Source organism: Brachyhypopomus gauderio, chromosome 2, assembly GCF_052324685.1.
Source record: "Brachyhypopomus gauderio isolate BG-103 chromosome 2, BGAUD_0.2, whole genome shotgun sequence".
Taxonomy (NCBI): domain Eukaryota; kingdom Metazoa; phylum Chordata; class Actinopteri; order Gymnotiformes; family Hypopomidae; genus Brachyhypopomus; species Brachyhypopomus gauderio.
In genome coordinates this window covers 37,497,451-37,517,433 of record NC_135212.1, presented here as the reverse complement: position 1 = coordinate 37,517,433, position 19,983 = coordinate 37,497,451, and the positions used below count along the sequence as shown (strand labels likewise).

Here is a 19,983-nt window from a genome sequence, read left to right as displayed (position 1 = left end):
TATAGTGTAATATACTTTAGTAAACCTGACCCAGTAATATAGCGTATAATACTGTAGTAAACCTGACCCAGTAATATAGCGTAATATACTTTAGTAAACCTGGCCCAGTAATATAGCGTAATATATTTTAGTAAACCTGACCCAGTAATATAGTGTAATATACTGTAGTAAACCTGACTCAGTAATATAGTGTAATATACTGTAGTAAACCTGACCCAGTAATATAGTGTAATATACTATAGTAAACCTGACCCAGTAATATAGTGTAATATACTATAGTAAACCTGACCCAGTAATATAGCGTAATATACTTTAGTAAACCTGACCCTGACCTAGTAATATACTTAACTAAACCTGATCCAGTAATATAGTGTAATATACTGTAATACAAATGCATACGCATACACACACGTGCAAACATGCATGCACACACTCCTGTGCTCACTCTGCATACTGTTATGTTGTTTTGTTCAGCAATACTCTGCTCAGGCTTGTGTGTGTGTGTGTGTGTGTGTGTGTGTGTGTGTGTGTGTGTGTGTGTGTGTGTGTGTGTGTGTGTGTGCACACGTGTGTGTCTCACCTAGCTTCAGGGCCTTAAACTCTGGAAGGCGGGAGGAAGCACAGAGCTGGTAGAAGATGTGATAGTTCCTCTCTTCATCCGCCTGGGGAGCAGCAGAGTGAGAGGACAGGGAGGTCACAAGGGCGGGGAAATAATGGAAGGGAGGTGATGGGGTGAGGTCATAATCTAATTAAGGTGATGGTGTAAATGGAATAATGTAATGGAATAAAGTTGCTCTGTTTAAGAATATCTGCCCACGACTCCTAACTAACTGCCCCCTTAGTCTCACCCACGACTCCACTAACCGCCCCCCTTAGTCTCACCCACGACTCCACTAACCGCCCCCTCAGTCTCACCCACGACTCCACTAACCGCCCCCTCAGTCTCACCCACGACTCCACTAACCGCCCCCTCAGTCTCACCCACGACTCCACTAACCGCCCCCTCAGTCTCACCCACGACTCCACTAACCACCCCCTCAGTCTCACACACGACTCCACTAACCGCCCCCTCAGTCTCACACACGACTCCACTAACCGCCCTCTCAGTCTCACACACGACTCTCATGAAGGCCTGCGAAATTCCCCTCACAGCCTTACATAACTCCAGGTGAACACGACTAACTCCACCACCCTCATTCCTGAGCAGGTGGAATGCAACGCTGCCAAGCTCAGGAGAAACAGGCGCGCTCTGCACTTTACCACGACACGCTCAGGAGCCCCAGGCAACCTGCAAGAACAACACAGACCAGTAAAGAGGAAAACCACTTGATGGTGATATAGCTAGTCCAGTTCTACACTGGAACACACTACAGAGTAGCAAAGAACTTTCAACACAAGTAACTGGACAACCTAAAAGTGAAAATCCCCACAACACTCTTCATTAAAGAGTTTATTTAGTCATCACCATTGACAAAGAGTTTCTTAACAACCACAACTGGACCACTGTCACAATGACACATAGGCCATGTACCAAAACTTGTTATTCTTCACTGTCCACCATAACAACGAAATTATTCCTGAAATTAAGATTTAAATGAATTTCAAATCCATTATGCAACCTTTTGAAGATACAAGTTTTCAGGAGGTGTAAATTGCCTCAGAAGCACTTTGAATCCACTATTAGCTTGGACAACAGCAAGCCAAGGGCTGAGGGTAGTGTCCTAAGAAGTTAACACTAACTCCTAACCCTATGAAGTTAACCCTAAAGCCTTAACCCTATGAAGTTAACTCTAAACCCTTAACCCTATGAAGTTATCCCTAACCCTTAACCCTATGAAGTTAACCCTAAACCCCTAACTCAAGATCCCAAGGGGTAAGTGTCCTGTAAATTTAACCCTAGCCTCTAACCCCAAGAAGTTGACAATTATTGTCATTACTAAGACAGGAAGCAACTAGCTATGTGCATGTTTGGGTATGTAAGAATTTGCATTAACACTGATCATACTCTGAGGACCTCTTGCCTCTGAAGGACCCTACAGAACTTCCCAGAGATTAATATGTCTCCAAAGCTAATGTGAAGGGGGAAACAGATATATATGTGCATATGTGTGTATATGTGTGTGCGTGCGCGTGTGCACCAGTTTGCAAGATGCACCTGAAATACGACCCGTGATTTCTCCAGCAGGTACGTCCTCATGTTGGCTCCGGTTATGTGGTAGCGCTTATCGAAGCCGATCTCAATGTACTTCCCAAAGCGACTGCTGTTGTCATTGCGTGTGGTCTTGGCGTTTCCTATGGCCTGTGGAGCAGACACAGGGGCAGTTAGCATGTAGGGGCAGTGGGCCAAATGTTTCAAATAATAAAATTTACTAGATCAAATCATGAATATATCAAATCAAACTGCCTAAGGGGAAGGAGTAGTCTAGAGGAGAGAGGTGGGTCAGGGTTCACCCTAGAGGAGTGTGTGGAGGGTCAGGGTTCACCTTAGAGGAGAGAGGGGGTCAAGGTTCACCCTAGAGGAGTGTGTGGAGGGTCAGGGTTCACCCTAGAGGAGTGAGTGGAGGGTCAAGGTTCACCCTAGAGGAGTGTGTGGAGGGTCAGGGTTCACCCTAGAGGAATGTGTAGAGGGTCAGGGTTCACCCTAGAGGAATGTGTGGAGGGTCAAGGTTCACCCTAGAGGAGTGTGTGGAGAGTCAGGGTTCACCCTAGAGGAGTGTGTGGAGGGTCAAGGTTCAACCTAGAGCGGAGTGGAGGGTCAGGGTTCATCCTAAAGGGCAGAGGGGTGTCAGGGTTAACCTTCATGATGGGGGTCTAACCTCCATGATGGGGTTGGATGCCAGCACTTTCTCCTCCACGTTGGCCTCACTGGCCGATCCACTGACTGTAGCGAAGTAACGCATCGCATACTTTGCTGAGACCGTTTTCCCTGCGCCGGACTCGCCACTGACGATGATGGACTGGTTCCTCTCGTCCCTGCAGTGGGCAGGATAAAGGGGAAGGGGAGGTTGGCACATCGGAGTATTCTGACAGGAAATGGACGAAGGATGAAGGATTCTGGGATGATTATGATGACTGAAGCCTGTCAGTCCATTTTTTCCACACTGTACAGAACAACCTGGCTTATTCCAGCAGTAAGGGGACGATGAGCAGTAAATGTCCTAAAACCTGTATAGGGCTTATGTGCTAGGGTTGCAGCGGTAATTGGTTTCACGGTATACCACGGTGTTAAAATGCATGGTTATCATATCATATGTACGTTTGCTTGTTACCGGTAAAAGGCAAGCCAACGGAGAAACTCATCCGTGCATGCGCAACTCCGCTCTGGTTCAGCTACTCAGCACACAGCGGTGAAAATGGCAGAAAGTGCATCACACTTAACAAAAAAAAGGCTAAACTAAAATCAGCGGCGAAAATGACATAATCGTGGTGGCTCCGCCCATGCGCCAGGGCCTCGCACGTTGTCGATTCGCGAGGTCGTGCACATACATATACTCAAAATAATTTGCTTTTTTATCACATTATTTAATGGTTGTTTATTTTCAAAACGCCCAATCTTAACGTCTTCACGTTCTCTCATGTTTCGTCCTGGAATTACAAGAGGCTTGAATTTGTTAACGTAATACAGGAGAACTGTTCAGTCAGATAGCTATTTGTTGTGAAACGAAGTAGTTACAATTTCAAGCATTTTCAAGTACTTTAGCCTAAATTCCAGCACTTTTCAAACCTGAAACACAAAGCAACATTAAAATTCATCAAGTAAATGTTCCTTCCCCTGTTTTTGAGGGGTGTTTCTTTATACTACCACATATCATTTCAGACAACACTGCAAAGAATGTGACACGCCAAGTATAAACGCCTCTGCCATTCGCGGAGGTTCGCTCGAGGTGTGCGGGGTCGTGTGCTACGGTCACTCGCGAAAATATAAACCTAGCTTTTTAAGGTCCTTGCTTTCATTGGATGTGAAAGACGGCATTAATTTACATGCGTTCATTTTCAAATTCTGATGTGCCTGTTTTCCTTATGTTAAAACCAATCTCGGTTTTAAAATAGAAATCTCTATTGTGAGGATCATGTCAGAAATAAATCCTCTCTTTCTGCAGTATCTGGTTAAAGGAGATATTTTGTATGCAATAGTTCCAGGTTTCTACAATAAATAGTTCACTGAACAAAAAAAAAAAAAACTTTTGTTGTAATTTCTTGAAGGGTCAGTGTATCTTTTAATAATATATGTAACTAATATATGTAACAAACTGTGATACCGTGATATTTTCTGTTATCATACCGTGAAAATCTCAGACCATTGCAACCCTACTATGTGCATACACAAATGTGTGCGAGTTATATACAAACCTCTGGAAAGATTTTGTTGTGATAGGATGAAAGAGAGAGAGAGAAAGGGAGAGAGAGAGAAAGAGAGAGAGAGAGAGAGAGAGAGAGAGAGAGAGAGAAACCAAGACAAAAAGAACTGTTCATGTCTCAGCTGCAGTGTGCAAGATCAACCTTTACCTTCTAATATGCACAACACACACACACCTGGCCATCTGCTTGTAGGCCTCCTCTGCCACAGCGAATATGTGAGGGTCCATGTCCCCCATGTTCTGGCCACTGTACGCATTGATGATTTCGGCCCCGTAGATAGGCAGTGTCTCATATGGGTTAATAGCTACCAGGACAATACCTGGTAACAGACAAAAAGATTCAAAATCATTACTACGTAGTCTCATTCTTCCAAAACTTGCATCGCAAAGTGACTAGGCTACAGCTGTTCAAAGCCTATAATTATACTGGGAAAATAAAGAAACTCTCCAAACGAAAATAAATACAAATATTAAATACTTTATAATATAAAGATTTGTGGTCAGGAGCATCCTCCAGTGTGTAGCAGTAGTCTGAGAACACAGTTCCATAATACTCCACTGTCCCATAATGATGAATATACTGGAACAAAAACGCATGGGTCATGGATTCAACCTTGGATGAATTCTAAAAACCAAACTGCAAAAATACAAATATAAACACAATTTTTTTGTCAGAAGCAAAATCACTGCTGACCAGTATTAAACAATAAATGTACTGACGGGAAATGTAGTTAACCAGTGCTTAAATGTACTGACGGGAAATGTAGTTAACCAGTGCTTAAAGGTACTGATGGGAAATGTAGTTAACCAGTGCTTAAAAGGTACTGATGGGAAAAGTACAAATGGTTACTGAAGTCAAACAGCACCGTAAAGAGCTTAGAGTCAATGAAGTCATATTTGAGGTTGTGTGTGTGTGTGTGTGTGTGTGTGTAGTGCAGTACACGTCGAAGAGCTTGGAGTCAATGAAGCACACTGAGGTGCATGTGTGTTTACCACAGTAAGTGTATATGAGCTTGGAGTCGATGAAGCGGACTTTGAGGTTGTGCAGGACTGCGGGTTCGTGCAGGTAGCTCAGGGCCGTCAGGTCGTTCTCCCCCACCAGGATGTCCGGGTTCCGCAGGTGCGGCAGGGTCTTCGTGCTTGGGTCCAACTTGTGCTGCAGATTCTAAACACACACACACACACACAATCTCAAGGGCGCTTCATCTAGTCCAAATGAAATCTAGTACAAAACATATCTGACATGAATGTAGAGGTTCTGAATCTCACATTTGAACTGTAAAATTGATAAATCTGTAAGAAGGGTATAAAAATATTAGATCAGCATTGTGACAGGGAACCGTTACTGTGAAACTAATGACTTAAACAGACTGAATATTTGTCAGGGTACAAAAACACAGTAAACAGTAGCTACACTGTAATGATACCAAGGAAAGTTATCATGAATTACCAAATTACCCTAAGAGCCATGTTACACCCAGCTGCACACAGGCTCGTACCTGTATGCTCCCTCCCAAACACACACACACACACACACACACACACACACACACACACACACACACACACACACACACACCCCTCACCGTTCCATCTTCCAGTTGCAGGTGTAGGATGCCGTCTCCCTGTTTGTAGTCTTTAGTGAGCTCAGCAGACTTCCACACCTCGTCAGGGTCTGGAATCCACACCCTTGCATACTAGGACATGTAGACACACGCACACACACACACGCACGCACAGACAAATAAGTGACCAATTTCATCTACCGAATGAATATTACATACAGGAAAAATAGACACACTTCTAGTCTACATAGCCTATCAGACAATACAATATCAGGACACATAAGAAAATGAACACAACCACTCCCAATACATCAATCACAAGAAATAACGCAGACAGCTCACTACCCCAAAACAATTGAACTGCAGCAGAGACCAAATGCCAAAGGGTTAGAGTTAGGGTTAAAGTAACCCTAGGGCTAGAGTTACGGTTGTAGTAACCCTAGGGTTAGGGTTATGGTTGTAGTAACTCTAGGGTTAGGGTTATGGTTGTAGTAACTCTAGGGTTAGAGTTAGGGTTGTAATAACTCTAGGGTTAGGGTTATGGTTGTAGTAACCCTAGGGTTAGGGTTATGGTTGTAGTAACTCTAGGGTTAGAGTTATGGTTGTAGTAACCCTAGGGTTAGAGTTAGGGTTGTAGTAACTCTAGGGTTAGGGTAATGGTTGTAGTAACTCTAGGGTTAGGGTTAGGGTTGTAGTAACCCTGGAGGGCAGTCAGTTGCATGACTGGGCTGCTCAGAGACACAAAGTCCATCAGCTGACACACGGCCATGTGAGTACAGACTAGAACCATCACATGGGCTAGGAATTCAGAGGGGGGGGAGCGAGAGAGGGAGGAGAGAGAGAGGGGGGGGAAGGAGGGAGAAAAAAGGAAAGAGAGGGGGTGCAGGAGAGAGGAAAAAGAAAAGACTGTAGTGGTATTTAAAGCTATTGGCTGTAAGACTGCCCTGGTGAGGGTAATTTCTTGATTTGGTTGATTAGTAAAGCTTCTATGCCCTGAGTGAGTGAAACAGGAGCTCTGAGTGTACAGAGAGCAGGACAGCCATCAGAGCAGAGCCCACAACAACTGAAAGGTCATACTCATAATAGTTATGATATACACAATGATTAGGACCCAACATGAAGAATCAATCACCATCACCAGGTGGAGAGACAGTGAGAGAGGGAGAGAGGGAATGAATGGGGGAGAGAGAAAGAGAGAGGAAGAGACAGGGAGAGAGAGGGGGAGAGACAGAGAGAGGGGGAGAGAGAGGGAGAGAGGGACTGAGTGTAACAGGGAGGAGTCTGGGCCTGGATCCTTCAGCAGAGGTATTCAGGTGGGAGCAGGAACAGATCCAATACAGCTTGAACAATTTCAGACTGCTGGTTCCTATGTGATGTATTTCCTTCAAACAACGTTAAATGCAACGTCAATGCAAACATGACCCAAACCCCAGAGAAAACTTTATAACTGTATAACTACTGAAACAATTCAAACAACTGTTTTGCTGTTCAAACTCACAACCTGAAGTCCCGTTGTGTGTGAATGGACAGCAGGGAGTCGGAGGTTCTGAGTCAGACACATTCCCTCATGAACTTGTTTGAACTTGGATCTGTGTCTACAGGTAAAACTCTTGAGAGCACAGAACACGACTGGAATTCCTGTCTTCAAGATCCCCTCTGGGGCCTGGTGGGGTAAGTGATGTGGGCTCCGTTACCCTGGTCACTAGTCTGGCACTGGCACTGCTGCATTAGAGGGAGTGTCAGCTAGGGTTAGGGTTAGGGTTACCCCCCCCCCCCCCCTCCTCCCTGTCATTAGCACTGTGTGACATGCACACACTCACGCACGTCTGAGGTTACACAGACAGTCCGATTTCTTCCATTTTAATGTCTGCTGTGGAAATACTCATTCAATCCAGTGGACATTTGCTTTATGAGATTTTAAACAGGTGTTACAATCACATCACTGTTGGCCTGAACACCAGAGCTTCAGTTAATCAGATTCCTAAAATCAGATATGCATGAAAACAAGACCAGTGACTAATGTGACATTCTGTAACATACATTTCATTTTAATATAACTATAAGTTAGCTAAGTAGCTAACCTATCCAAGTTAGCTAGCAAGCGGTAGGACATCATAATAAAATCAAGATAAATCGTGAAAAAAAATCAGGATAACAAATTTCATTTTTGACTGACTAGCTAGCTAGCTTGAGATTCAACCATGAGGTAATGTTATGAACTAAAATAGTCTTGTTAAAAATTGTTAAAAGCCCACTGTGAGGCTTATAAAGGGAGGGTACATATCCTTCAAAACCTGAAAATGAATTTTTAGCTATAACTAGTATAAATTCCATTAATGCATATTGCTATATACTATATTTTCTCCTTCTTTAATCTGGTTTCACTAACTGGTAAAATAACTGAATGGTCCAGGCAGAAGAGAAAAATAATGAATTACTCCACAAACAGAACCGAGGTTCACAGTGCTCACGCAAACACGAGCGCGGGTGTCATCAGGTCTACACACTATACCAATCACAGTTGGTCTTCCCCACTCTACCCATCGCAGCGGGTCTACCACACTTTACCCATCGCAGCGGGTCTACCACACTTTACCCATCACAGCGGGTCTACCACACTCTACCCATCGCAGGCGGTTCTACCACACACTACCCATCGCAGCGGGTCTACCACACTCTACCCATCGCAGCGGGTCTACCACACTCTACCCATCGCAGCGGGTCTACCACACTCTACCCATCGCAGCGGGTCTACCACACTCTACCCATCGCAGCGGGTCTACCACGCTCTACCCATCATAGAAGGTTTATCTCACTCTAGCAATCACAGAAGGTTTACCTCACTCTACCCATCGCAGCCATGATTATGTGAACACACACTGGCAGCTGAAGTGCTTCAGTAGTGCTGAATGCCAGCAACAGAATGTCAATATGGCAATCCACTGTCACTGTCCATCAATTAGCCAGTCATTACCTGTTAACACAGACTTTCAGACCATATCAGACCTGACTAATCAAATGTCACATCTGACACTGGAGTTCATCTCATATTTACGTATGTGAGAGGTACTGTGAAGAGTGTGTGTGTATGTGTGCGCGTGTGTGCATGTGTGTGTGTGTGGGGGGGTGGGGGGTGGGGGGGGGGGTGGGGGAGACCAGCGTTACTTGGGAAGACCTGCTCAAGAACTTGGCTCCTAGCAACAGAGGCAGGAACAAGAGCACTGTGAGTAAAAATAGATGCACAGTGAGATGATACCGTGAACATGGAGAGACACACACACACACAATCACATACAAACACACACACGATAACACACACACCCATATGATCACACATATTCACACACATACATGATCAGACACACGATCACACACCCACACAATCACACACCCACACAATCACACACCCACACAATCATACACACACACACACGATCACACCAACGATCACACACACACACACACACACGTTCACGCACACACATACGATCAGGCTCACAATCACACTTGCACACACATGATCACGCATGGGCACATGATCACTCACCATGATAATTTCCTGCTCTTCTCTTTTACAAACACTCCCACCCTAGTGGGGGCATCAGCTTTGAGTGCTGAGAGTGAAGTGTACACAACGTAAGGACCGCCCATTTTACAATGGAAGGGGTGAAAACCTGGAGAATTAAATGATTCACTTACAGGTGATTCACTTACAGGAAGAGGATTCATAACTTACAGAAAGTGGATTCATAGGACACACTTCAAATGCAGTCCTGGAGAGCAAAACTGTGCAACAGTGTGAACAGCCTGACAACAGTGAATGAACTGACTGAAAACACACACAATTTCACATTAAACCACACTAACTGTGCTCCAGCAATGGCTGGAGGAGACTGGGAGGCCCTCAGTGACACTGGACAGACGCCCACTCAGACGCTCAGATGCACCTCCACACATGTGCGCCCACGGACACACGCACACACGGACGCACATTCATTCATTAGTATGGCCAGTCAACCATGTGATGATCTCCCAGTCACGCGCTGTATGCAATCACTGGAGAGTTGTGCGTCCCTACCTCAGGGTGCGATGAGCACTTCAACAAACCAATCAGAAAGGCAGACTAACATTAGTTTTATGGCAACAGGTCTTGGTTAAGGTGGACATACAACTCCGCTATCTCATTAGTCAGCAGCCTACTTCCTACTATGATACGTTATGTAGCTACACATGTAGTCCACAGTGAAAGGCTCCAGAAACAAGCACACAGTGTTTTTAATGTTACAGAAATTCTCTTAAAGCTTTATTGTTACGGTAACTGACAGCACATGAAGCTCCTCACGTGGTGAAGCCACTGTCAACAGAATATATACATATGTACACACATACTTGTGTAAATACGAAAGAGACGTATATTAGAAAGTTTGTATCTAAGGGGTTAGAGACAGGGCTGGGATTAGGGTACCTATGACGGGACAGACCACATGGTCCCAGTCACTGGCCAAGATGGCATTAACTCTGCAGCCTCCCAAAGACACAGACTACTGTGTTCAGCAGACACTCCCTCTTCCTTCTCAGCATTCAGACACCACAGATGTAGATGCATCACAGGAACAGTATTGGCGTGAAAAAGCATTTTTCTGACAGATTAAATGGGGAGGGTCTATTTAGGTAGTTTAGTCACCCACAAGTCACCTGCTTCCACTCAGGAGCCAGTGAAGAGAGTGATTGTGCTTCAGAGTAAAGGGAGTGTTTCTGTCTGCTTCAGAATAAATGAAGTGATTGTCTGCTTCAGAGTAAAGGGAGTGGTTCTGTCTGCTTCAGAGTAAAGGGAGTGGTTCTATTTGGCTTCTCATTAAACCAGCGAGCAGAATGATGCTAGCAGGGCAAGTACAGGCAGATAGTATCAGCCATGCTGCAACCCTCCCACAAAGCACTATGCATGTCTACCTCAAGAAAAATGAGGTACAGGGACAGACATGTGAGGCTGTGATGCCAACCATACTGTCTTACTGTCTGGAAGCTTTGTGACTTGTTTGAAGAGGCATGGAGCAAATATGGTAGGTGTGGGGCAGATGTGGGGGTAGAGCCAGGGCAACAGTGGTAGGTGTGGGGCAGATGTGGGGGTAGAGCCAGGGCAACAGTGGTAGGTGTGGGGCAGATGTGGGGGTAGAGCCAGGGCAACAGTGGTAGGTGTGGGGCAGATGTGGGGGTAGAGCCAGGGCAACAGTGGTATGTGTGGGGCAGATGTGGGGGTAGAGCCAGGGCAACAGTGGTATGTGTGGGGCAGATGTGGGGGTAGAGCCAGGGCAACAGTGGTATGTGTGGGGCAGATGTGGGGGTAGAGCCAGGGCAACAGTGGTAGGTGTGGGGCAGATGTGGGGGTAGAGCCAGGGCAACAGTGCCACAGCAAGCATCCCACGGCTATAGCAGCCGAACAAACCAGTGCTAGTGCAATCCAGAGCAAACAGACACGGCAGGGAAACCGAGAGCTCCTCTACACTACTAAACTATGCGTGTGTCCCTAGACATTCAGGAAGTCAAAGCTACCAAACCACCACAAGAGAGAGGACATGCTGTAAGAACACCAGCCCTATTTGCTAGAACTCACATTCTGACTTCACCATACTGGTTCATCAAAGGTCACAGGGTGAGATGAACATTAAGTGGTCTGTCTAACAAACCAGCAGAACAAAGACAGCAGGTTGTGAGCCAGTGAGCAGCTCTGCTGCATTTCTGCCATTCATCCAACCAAAATCCCAAACCACCCTCCCAAATCACACTAACCCCAAACCCCAACCCCAAACACCCTCCCAAATCACACTAACCCCAAACCCCAACCCCAAACACCCTCCCAAATCACACTAACCCCAAACCCCAACCCCAAACACCCCCCCAAAATCACACTAACCCCAAACACCCCCCCCCCAAATCACACTAACCCCAAGCCCCCCCAAAATCACACTAACCCCAAGCCCCCCCAAAATCACACTAACCCCAAGCCCCCCCAAAATCACACTAACCCCAAGCCCCCCCAAAATCACACTAACCCCAACCCCCCCAAAATCACACTAACCCCAAACCTAACCCCAACCCCCCCAAATCACACTAACCCTAAACCCCCCAAAATCACACTACCCCAACCCTAACCTCCCCCAAATCACATAACCCCAAACCCCAACCCTAACCCCAACCCCCCGCAAATCACTGACCCCAAACCCCAACCCTAACCCCAACCCCCCCAAATCACATTAACCCCAAAACCCAAGCCTAACCCTAACCCCAACCTCCCCCAAATCACATTAACCCCAAACCTAACTACCCCAACCCCCCCAAATCACACTAAACCCAATGCTAACCCCAAATTCCCCAAAATCACACTAACCCCAACCGCAATCCCCCCAAATCACATTAACCCCAAACCTAATCCTGTTACACTAACTGAGCACCTCTGGTGCACTTCTGCCTTTCATCCAAAAGCAAAGAACACACAAAAAGACCAACTCATCACATCAAAAACAAACACTTACTTTCACAAACTCAAATTCCAACTCCTCGTTCATTTTTACACAACAATGGTGTGCTGCATTCTGAAGACAAAGGCCTTGGCACCTGGTTCTGGAAATGTGTGATATCTCCAGAGGGTCTTCAGTCTATCTGACTGCAGTTTTATTCCCAGATGAATGTCCAGAAACAACTGGGTCTTCAGCTTCTGCCTCGCTGATCCTCCCCTACTGGTTTGCCACTCACTCTGATGCTGTATAGCTAACAACATTCAGCGTTCATGATGAGAACGAGCAGCCAGACCCCTCCAGCATCACATGAGATGGAATAAAAGGTTTGTTGTGAAATGGATTTGTAAAAAGGACTGTCCAATATGGCTTACATCAACACCAACTCTGGTTCAGGGCCTGGAAGACTATAAATCAAAAATATCTCATCCTAGTTGGACAAAATCATATGCAGTGGATCACTTTGATATTCATTTAGCCCATCATAGCACAATACAATTTCCATCGTAGAAAAACAGGCAAAGCTAAGCACTTATTTATCATAATCAAACTCTGAAACCACAGTGAAACACAAAAATGTAATTCAAATAACCAGCAGTGTTTTAACATGGAGCAAGATTACAACATCCTGAGCATTGTGCAGCACCTTTTTGACTTTCACGCCTAGCAGTCTCCACCCTAACTATCTCTACACTAACCCCAGTCTCCACCCTAACCATCTCTACACTAACCCCAGTCTCCACCATCTCTACACTAACGCCAGTCTCCACCCTAACTATCTCTACACTAACCCCAGTCTCCACCCTAACCATCTCTACACTAACCCCAGTCTCCACCATCTCTACACTAACCCCAGTCTCCACCCTAACCATCTCTACACTAACCCCAGTCTCCACCCTAACTATCTCTACACTAACCCCAGTCTCCACCCTAACCATCTCTACACTAACCCCAGTCTCCACCCTAACCATCTCTACACTAACCCCAGTCTCCACCCTAACCATCTCTACACTAACCCCAGTCTCCACCATCTCTACACTAACCCCAGTCTCCACCATCTCTACACTAACCCCAGTCTCCACCCTAACCATCTCTACACTAACGCCAGTCTCCACCCTAACCATCTCTACACTAACGCCAGTCTCCACCCTAACTATCTCTACACTAACCCCAGTCTCCACCCTAACTATCTCTATCTCATTTGAGTGTTGTTGATGATGATGAAGATGATGATAAGAGTGGAGGTGCTGCTCTTCCTCCTGACAGGAAGTGTGGAGCAGAACTCTGTGTCACTACTGATTACAAAATGACTCCCTCCCAACACACGTTTTATCTGGCAACTTGGGACACACACACACACACACACACACACACACACACACACACACACACACACACACACACACACACACACACAAAGCAGCGAGTGTTCTCTAGGAGCGTTATAAATGGGCCTACATGGTCAGAGATCGGGGAGCCAAACGTTCCACAAATAACATCCTGCTGCGCCCAGGGACAACCCCACCTTTACCAACGCACACCTATGCAGAGCACGTCTACCACAACACAGCTTTTAGAACCACTATGATTTTCCAATGTCGCCATGTCACTAGCAGGTCACAGAGGGAATTAGAAGATTGTTCCAGGCTGCAATGGCCACGCGGGCGATGCTAATATGGGGGATGGGAGGGTTTCTTCGCCTCTCCCGTTCTTTCAATCTCTTTTCTGCTGTGCCAAATATGTTCTGTCATCATATTTTGACATCACTACCATCGTCACTGTGGTATTATCCCGTTACTTCGACTAAAATAGAAAATATTTTAGCGGGCACCCCGGCCCAAGCAGACACGCCTTAGTGCAGCCCATGAACCTGCAGAGCTGCACATTCACAACAAGCAGGTGTCGTCATACAGCTCATGACGTCAGCGGCGGTCGCAGCATCACGAAGCATCACGCACGCGCTCGCTTATTCCTCCCCCCTGCAGTCTGCGCTCAGCTCAAGCTGTGACCGACAAGCCTCGCGCAGATGTCATTACCTACTTTCAAGGCCTTTGAAATTTTCCACACAGCTTTCACGTTCGTTTCATATTTAATTTTATTCGTTTCCGAGGATTTCCATGGGTTTTTTCCCCATTGTTCTTCTAGCAAAGGCTGTATGTGAGCTGATGTTCTCAGACGATCAGAGCGACGGCCATGTAATAAACGCATCTCTGACATCCGACTCACGGTTCTTGTTCTCTTTCCATGGTTCATAACGCCCTGGCAATAATCTATGTGCACGCGAAGCGCAAATCGTTGCTAGCCTAATTTAACATTTCAGCGGCGCCCAAATCTAACCTCTCTTTATAGCCTATGTTTAATCAGGGGAAATATGATGTCACTCTAGGATACTGCTGAGTAGAACTGATAACAGTACGCGTAGGCTATGTGGCACTGACATGATGACACTGTGGATTCATTCATTACGGTTCTTTCGCTCAGTTAAACGACTCGAACTCTTTTCACTCCTTACAGTATTACAGTGTCTACTGTCCTTGACAGACACTGCAGTCGTCTTTTGTTTGAGCGAAGACCATCCAGGATGGAGTGTGCCGTCTCTCTGAAATGAACGCCTAGATTACCTTTGTATACAGCTCCGACGCAGCCATGGCGGGATCCTGCTTCAATCTCAGTTTAGGTGAACATCAGCGTGACGCGCCTTTTCAATTAGTCTTTACGCCGCTTTCCTTGAGGGCAGCCAAACCCTTAGGTGACTTTATCCCCGGTGTCTTATATCCTGGGCCGAACGCTGCGTTTTTTTCATTCCGCGAAAATCACGTCCCTCTGTGCATTCTGGGTACAATGGATAAAACAGTATAGAGCAAGACCGAGTAGAAGAGCGGAACACGCCTGCCCCCTGGTGGTCACATCCCTCTAATGTTTCGTGACACTTCACGATTATTGAAGTTCAGGGGGATTATAACGGGTGTACGGGGCAGGCACAAAGTATGAGGCCTGCCCGATCAGCAACAGCTGCTCTCGGGAGTTTAACTCAAATGTCAAACTATTCATGCTTGAGTCGTTTGAACTGTAAGAGCATATTCTGTCCCTAAATATTCGCTATTTCAGGAAACATTAAAATGCTTAATTCAAAACGCGTAATCCAAGCTCGAGAGCTGTTGTTGATTAGATCAGAGGTCACCAACCACCGGGCCGCGAACCGGTACCGGTCCGTGGGTCATTTGATACCGGGCCGCACAGAAAAAAAATTATCGACGATCAGAGTCTGAGAAATGTTTTATTTTGAAACAAATTTCAAATTCGGGGTTTCTTCCCAATTACATCCGTCGGTGCGTAGGCTATGGTGAGTTTTATTTTTATACGCTTTATATTTGTTTTTATGCCAATCGTATTATTTTATTTCGTCGTATTAACCCCCCACCCTTTAAAGGCTGGTCCGTGAAAATATCGCCTGACGTAATCGGTCCGTGGCGCAAAAAAAGTTTGCGGACCGCTAGATTAGATAATACATCAGTAGGCTACATCAAATGCTATATATTGAATATAACACCAGGCTTCTTTAGTTACAACACGTTAGCATAGGACATATTTTTGTGTTTGTATGTTTATAAAACTTTAAAAAATAATATAAAATATAGAGCCTATAAAGGTATTTCACTCATTGTAACGTTCTTTGAATTTCAGCACTGTAGCTACCACCTCTAACGCTGAAAGGCTGAATAACAGATTAATAAAGCTGTCCCGAACTCCACCGTGATTTGTATTGGAGTTACTGGATCCTACACGTAGGTTGTGGAAGTGTCTACAGATCCACCATCTCCCAGTTTACCTCTCACCACTGAGCAAGTCATCATCTCCTGTATGCATCATGTAGTTACGTAACTGGTTCCTGCCGAAGCCACACCCCCAGTCATTCCTCTCCACCAATACCAACCGTGTGCGCAATTAGTCGCTTCACGCTGTTTACCTCACCCAACACCTGCGACCTTTGGTTTATTTTTAGTCCTGGAGATTTTAAGAATGAAACTATTAGAAGACGCCAGGACTTGAAGCCAGAATACATAAATATTTTATATCATCCATCTTCAGTTACCAGGTTAATATATTAATTTTAAGTGCAACCTGCAAAGGTTTAAGCAGTTTAACAGTAAACATCGCTAAACCATGTTAACCAATTTCAAATCCTATTAATCATCTATTTAAAACATAATGTCAGACAAGACACTAATATTAATATTATCTTTTATTTTAATATACAGGTCAATATCTTATTTACATTGATCATTTCTAAGAACACCAGCAAAGAACCATGAACAGAAGTGAAAGAAAATAACCACAGGTGTGAAAACTGTTTACAAATCACAGGATTGAAAATTGATCCGCATTTGCATGTGCACCTGCACGTGTTTACATTATGCTTCAAAACAAAGAAAAGACCTCAGGGAGACAGTGCCTCAGAGAGACAGTACATCAGGCTGACAGTGCCTCAAGGTGACAGTACCTTGGCGAGACAGTACCTTTGGGAGACAGTGCCTCAGAGAGACAGTACCTCAGGCTGACAGTACCTCAGGGTGACAGTACCTTGGGGAGACAGTACCTCAGGGAGACAGTACCTCAGGAAGACAGGGGAGACAGTGCCTCAAGGACACAGTGCCTGGGGGAGACCCACATTCATACTAAGCCAGCATACAGGATTCATTCCACTCTAGTTTGCACCCTAACCCTAGAACAGACATTGGAAAACTACGGCCTGTTATACTTTTTAGTCCGGCCCGCCGAACTTGTCCAAAGTATAGTAAAACCTCATTCATTTCTCCTTTGACCCTTTCCCCTGTAGTACCCGCGATTCCCCAATAGACTAGTCCAGACATATTGACTTCTGTTGGAGTGTAATTTTTCCGCTGCCATTTTCGCCCTTTGAGCGGACCAAAGAAAAGTGGAATGCCGAGTGTTTAAAAAGGAGTGGACAACTAAATATTTTTTCGCACAGCATGGGTACAGTAGCTTAATTAACACGCTGCACATCGCTCTTAATTTAAAGAGCCCTTTCTAGTTTCTGCTGCAGGCAGGATATTTAATGCAGTCTATCTCTCAGGACAATCCGTCCTTGATTTTGCGGGGTTTAGAGCAATTAGAAATTATTGAGCTTGAGTATTTCGTTGGGTAATAATATGTTTTGAATCTTTTTCCAGTAGCCTAAATGTTGATTTAATTAACTTTGCACCTTCAATTGAAATGTATAAAAATAATAAATTAAATTACGTGTCCAAATGCTCCTGACCCGGCCCCTCTGTCAAATTTTAGAACCCATTGTGGCCCGCAAGTCAAAAAGTTTGCCCACCCCTGCCCTAGAGTGACCCTAACCCTAGTTACTGTCTACTGACACTCAGTGGCGGACTTAGCAATTTGGGGGCTCAAGGCGAATTTAGCTAGGGGGCCCATCAACATTAATATGCGAGAAATAAGTCAGCTAATCAGGGGGCCCCTACAGTGGGCTGCAGTGGGAGGGGCCCAAGGCAGTTGCCTAGCCACGCCTCTATGCAAAGACCGCCTCTGCTGACACTAAGAAAGTAGTAGTGGAATTTCTCACATGATGCTGTTAACCATATAGGCCTATAACAAAAATAATAAGATTAATTCATAATCTCTCAAACTTTACATCACATTACACATCACAGCTATCGACGGAAGAAAGGAGATGACAATCTTGAGATAAGAGGTATATTTAAAATAGAATTTCAAGAGCTGAGATGAAGAGATTGGGATAATGTGTTCTACAATTTCGGGATATGACACAGACACCAATCTGAACTTGAGGGTAGAGAGGAGACCTGCATCAGAAGACACAGGTGTACTTTTGGGGCAATATGAGTGTGGCAGTTCAGTTGGGTAGGGAGCAGGGGTGTAGTGGGGGGGGGGGGGGGTCGCGGGGGAACACCGTCCCCCCACTTATTTTAACTGGATGTTGCTCTTGCTGAGACTGTTACGTCAAACTAGGCTTATACATGATGCGTTAGTAATTCGTCAACTCGCCACCCCCCCGCTCAACAACTTACACTCCCCCCCGCTCAACAACAACAACTTACGATCGGCTCCCTCCCCCCAACCTCAACAATTAAGAAGTGCTACACCGCCACATCAAAAACGACCCACTTATTTTTTTAGGACTGCACCACTGGTAGGGAGGGGCAAGACCGTACCAAGCTTTGTAAGTTAGCAGGAGTTTAAACTGAATGTACTGAGGAAAAGAGCATGTGGATATAGAACTGTGTGGTTTGAGCTGGTTTTTCTAATATGCAAGAGAATTCTAGCAACTGAACATTGAACATATTGAGTGGATGGTTTTGTTTGGAATGCCAATAAAGTAACCTAGTCAGGAGGTGTTAAAAGTGTGATCCAGTCTCAGCATCTTGTCTGGAGACAGGAGAGGAGTGCAAAATAAAAAGGAAGTGATCATGCCAGTGTCAGGGAAAAGGGGGGTTTAATGAGTAAAGTGCACAACACAAACCCCATGACATAATCCAAATCAAGGAAACAATAATCAGCAGTCAACTGGTGCAAAGACAGACTAATGACCCTCAGGTGTTGGGATCCTAATAGGCCCCGCCCATCTGAGGGACAAAGACTGCCACTGCAGATGGAGGCGACCAGCAGGGGGCCTCCATACCAGGACAGAGACCATGAGCCTAAGTTTAGCAATACTGTGGAGGTGTTAAAAATGTATTTTAATCAGTGAATTCAGTGGGGTTCACAGGAGAGTGAGGAGTCAGATTCCAAACTGCGGTGTTTGACCAAGACACCATCCAGATGGAGTTTAAAATCAGAGAATCAGAGAACTAAAACTTATTTTTTGTATAAGGATTTAAATTTAGGAATTTTAAGCTCATTGAGTATTTGAGATACAGAAGAGTTATGCAGGGTAGTGTTAATATAACAATGCAAATTGACACTATGCCCTGGACAGTCTGTGGTGCAACGTGACGTTGGTGGATGGAACGAGACATGATGTCCCAGATGTGCTTGATTGGCTTTACGTCTGGGGAATGGGCAGGCCAGTTCATAGCATCAATGCCTTCATCATGCAGGAACTGCTGACACACTTCAGCCACACACATGTGGCCTAGCATTGTCATGCATCAGAAGGAACCCAGGGCCCTGCACCAGGATATGGTCTCACAATGGATCTGAGGATCTCATCCCGGTACCTAATGGCAGTCAGTGTACCTCTCGCTAGCACATGAAGGTCTGTGCAGCCCTCCAAAGAAACACCTCCCCACACCATTACTGACCCACTGCCAAACTGGTCATGCTGATTAATTTTTAAAATCTAGATTAATCTCACTGAAATCTTGAAATTAATTTCGATTAATCTAGATTAAAATGGCTCATTCAGAATATGCATGCTAACCCAAGTAATGACTAAAAGTCAGTCTTTGAGATAGGGTTTCTTAATACAGAGGGTGCATTAGACATTAGACCAGGCTAAATGTACTAAATGTTGGCTTACATTTCAAATCTCATGTTTAACGGAATAAACATGTTATCAAC

General features: G+C 45.2%; 1 protein-coding gene across 12 annotated transcripts in view; it reads right to left on the bottom strand.

Annotated features, from left to right (window-relative positions):
* The window catches only part of myo5aa (myosin VAa), a 50,897-nt gene extending 35,612 nt beyond the window's left edge, over nucleotides 1-15,285 (bottom strand). For 4 of the 12 annotated variants that reach the window (XM_076995318.1, XM_076995322.1, XM_076995320.1 and 1 more), the window contains exons 1-7: nucleotides 12,454-12,617; nucleotides 5,945-6,055; nucleotides 5,352-5,523; nucleotides 4,534-4,678; nucleotides 2,817-2,973; nucleotides 2,156-2,299; nucleotides 581-662 (exon numbers count right to left, since the gene is read on the bottom strand). In XM_076995318.1, the coding sequence (XP_076851433.1) occupies nucleotides 581-662; nucleotides 2,156-2,299; nucleotides 2,817-2,973; nucleotides 4,534-4,678; nucleotides 5,352-5,523; nucleotides 5,945-6,055; nucleotides 12,454-12,486 (844 nt within the window). In that variant the 5' untranslated portion in view covers nucleotides 12,487-12,617. Of the gene's footprint in view, nucleotides 1-580; nucleotides 663-2,155; nucleotides 2,300-2,816; nucleotides 2,974-4,533; nucleotides 4,679-5,351; nucleotides 5,524-5,944; nucleotides 6,056-12,453; nucleotides 12,618-15,056 lie in introns of those variants that run through there. The other 8 variants (XM_076995321.1, XM_076995324.1, XM_076995325.1 and 5 more) reach the window with 5 other exon arrangements.
* Between the last annotated feature and the right edge of the window lie 4,698 nt (nucleotides 15,286-19,983).